The 1,655-nt window shown below is 53.5% G+C and overlaps 1 protein-coding gene across 1 annotated transcript in view; it reads left to right on the top strand.

The window, feature by feature from the left end:
• The first annotated feature begins 563 nt into the window (after window positions 1–563).
• The window catches only part of ODF3L1 (outer dense fiber of sperm tails 3 like 1), a 4,042-nt gene continuing 2,950 nt past the window's right edge, over window positions 564–1,655 (top strand). Inside the window, exon 1 of the mRNA XM_032267287.1 lies at window positions 564–901. Coding sequence (XP_032123178.1) covers window positions 784–901 — 118 coding nt within the window. The 5' untranslated portion in view covers window positions 564–783. The remainder of the gene's footprint in view (window positions 902–1,655) is intronic.

Raw genomic sequence — 1,655 nt, 5'->3', positions numbered from 1 at the left:
CCAAAGGAGTGCTCTCGGTCACACACACAGGAAGTAACCCCTTGAGGGCTCAGCACCGCCCCTCCATCCACTTTATTTGCCTCCCATTCCTGTTTGTATCCCTTGAGCTCGACATGGATCTCTAAAGATATCATGCCCTGGGGTAGGACTCTGGGACGGAGCTATCAGACAGTCACACCTTAGTGAGAGTTGACTTGATCCTTTGCCAAGGGAAAAACAGACTTTGACAGAAGGGAGGGCATGTCCAGAGCCTGGGGAGGTAGGTGGGAGAGGCAGGGGCTAGGGAGCCCCCAGGGGGCTGTGTGTGCTGCACAAACCCTTCACCCATAACCCATCCACGCTTTCCATTCCTTTCCCCAACCTTAGGGCACCCACTGGGAAGGAAGCACTGGCTGGGATGTGATGCCACCTCTCCCTTTCCCTTCCCTGCCCCAGGGTCCTGGTTGGTGGTGGGGGAAGTGGGATAGTCAGGGTTCCATAACTAAGCTCCCAGCATAGAATTTCTACGCCACAATTCAGGCGCCACAGCAACCAGGAGAAATAAACACTCCGAGCTTCACCGTCCAAGTTCTGCCGTGATGTCATCTCCAGCTCCAGACTGCTGGGGCCTGTGCTGGCTGTGCTCCGAACAGTCTCAGCTGCTCAAGCCGGAGAACCGCCTTCCTTCCCAGACTCCTCGGTGTCTGGGGCGGGGTGAGGGGTTCTCAGGCAGGGCTTCCCCATCCCCTTGCCTGCTGCTTAGACCCTGCTCTAGCTGCTGTTGCTCCTTCCCCAGCCACAGCCATGAAACTAGCCAAGAGGACCAGGAACTCCATGTGCCACGTGCAGCACCCAGACAAGGAGCCGTTGCCCTCGTGGCAGGAGATCAAGCAGACCCCTGTCATCATGGCCATGCTCAAAGGTGAGAGCCATTCCTACTCTGGGCTTGGGCCCACTCCCCTCTCTCCAGGGCTCCTTCTAGCCTGCTTCCTGCAAAGCCTCTTCCGACTTCCTTGAAGCTTTACAGAAGCCCTGAGCCTTCAAGCTGACCCTTGCAGGCAATGTTGCCTGCAGGGATTGTCCAAGGGGGTGGGGGAGGGTGGGAGCGTGGGGCTGGCAGTGAGGCCAGTTTTGGAAAAAGACTAGGAACTTTGTCCTAGCTTTAGCTTTCCTCACTTCCCTTCAATTTTACTCTCAAGGGAGAGCAGACACTAATTCTTACTGTGTTGGTAATGACTGACTAGTGCTGTAAGTGGGAATAATTTAGTGCAGGGATTAAAGGTTTGGATTCTACTGACTGTCTCAGAATATTCACATTATTAGTTTGTGATATGTAGGTAAATTTATGTGTGTGTGTGTGTGTGTGTGTGTGTGTGTGTGTGTGTGTGTGTGTGTTTTTGTTTAGATGGAGTCTCGCTCTGTCACCCAGGCTGGAGTGCAGTGGCACCATCTCAGCTCACTACAACCTCTACCTTCTGGGTTTAAGCGATTCTCCTGCCTCAGCCTCCCAAGTAACTGGGATTACAAGCACCCGTCACTAAACCTGGCTAATTTTTGTATTTTTAGTAGAGATGGGGTTTCACCATGTTGGCCAGGCTGGTCTTGAACTGCCTCAGCCTCCCAAAGTGCTGAGATTACAGTCGTGAGCCACCGAGCCCGGCGTAAATTGATATTTC

Source organism: Sapajus apella, unplaced genomic scaffold, assembly GCF_009761245.1.
Source record: "Sapajus apella isolate SASKATOON/1434 unplaced genomic scaffold, GSC_monkey_1.0 scaffold168, whole genome shotgun sequence".
Lineage (NCBI taxonomy): Eukaryota > Metazoa > Chordata > Mammalia > Primates > Cebidae > Sapajus > Sapajus apella.
Note: the sequence above shows the minus strand (reverse complement) of the source record. Positions and strands in the feature narration are given on the sequence as shown.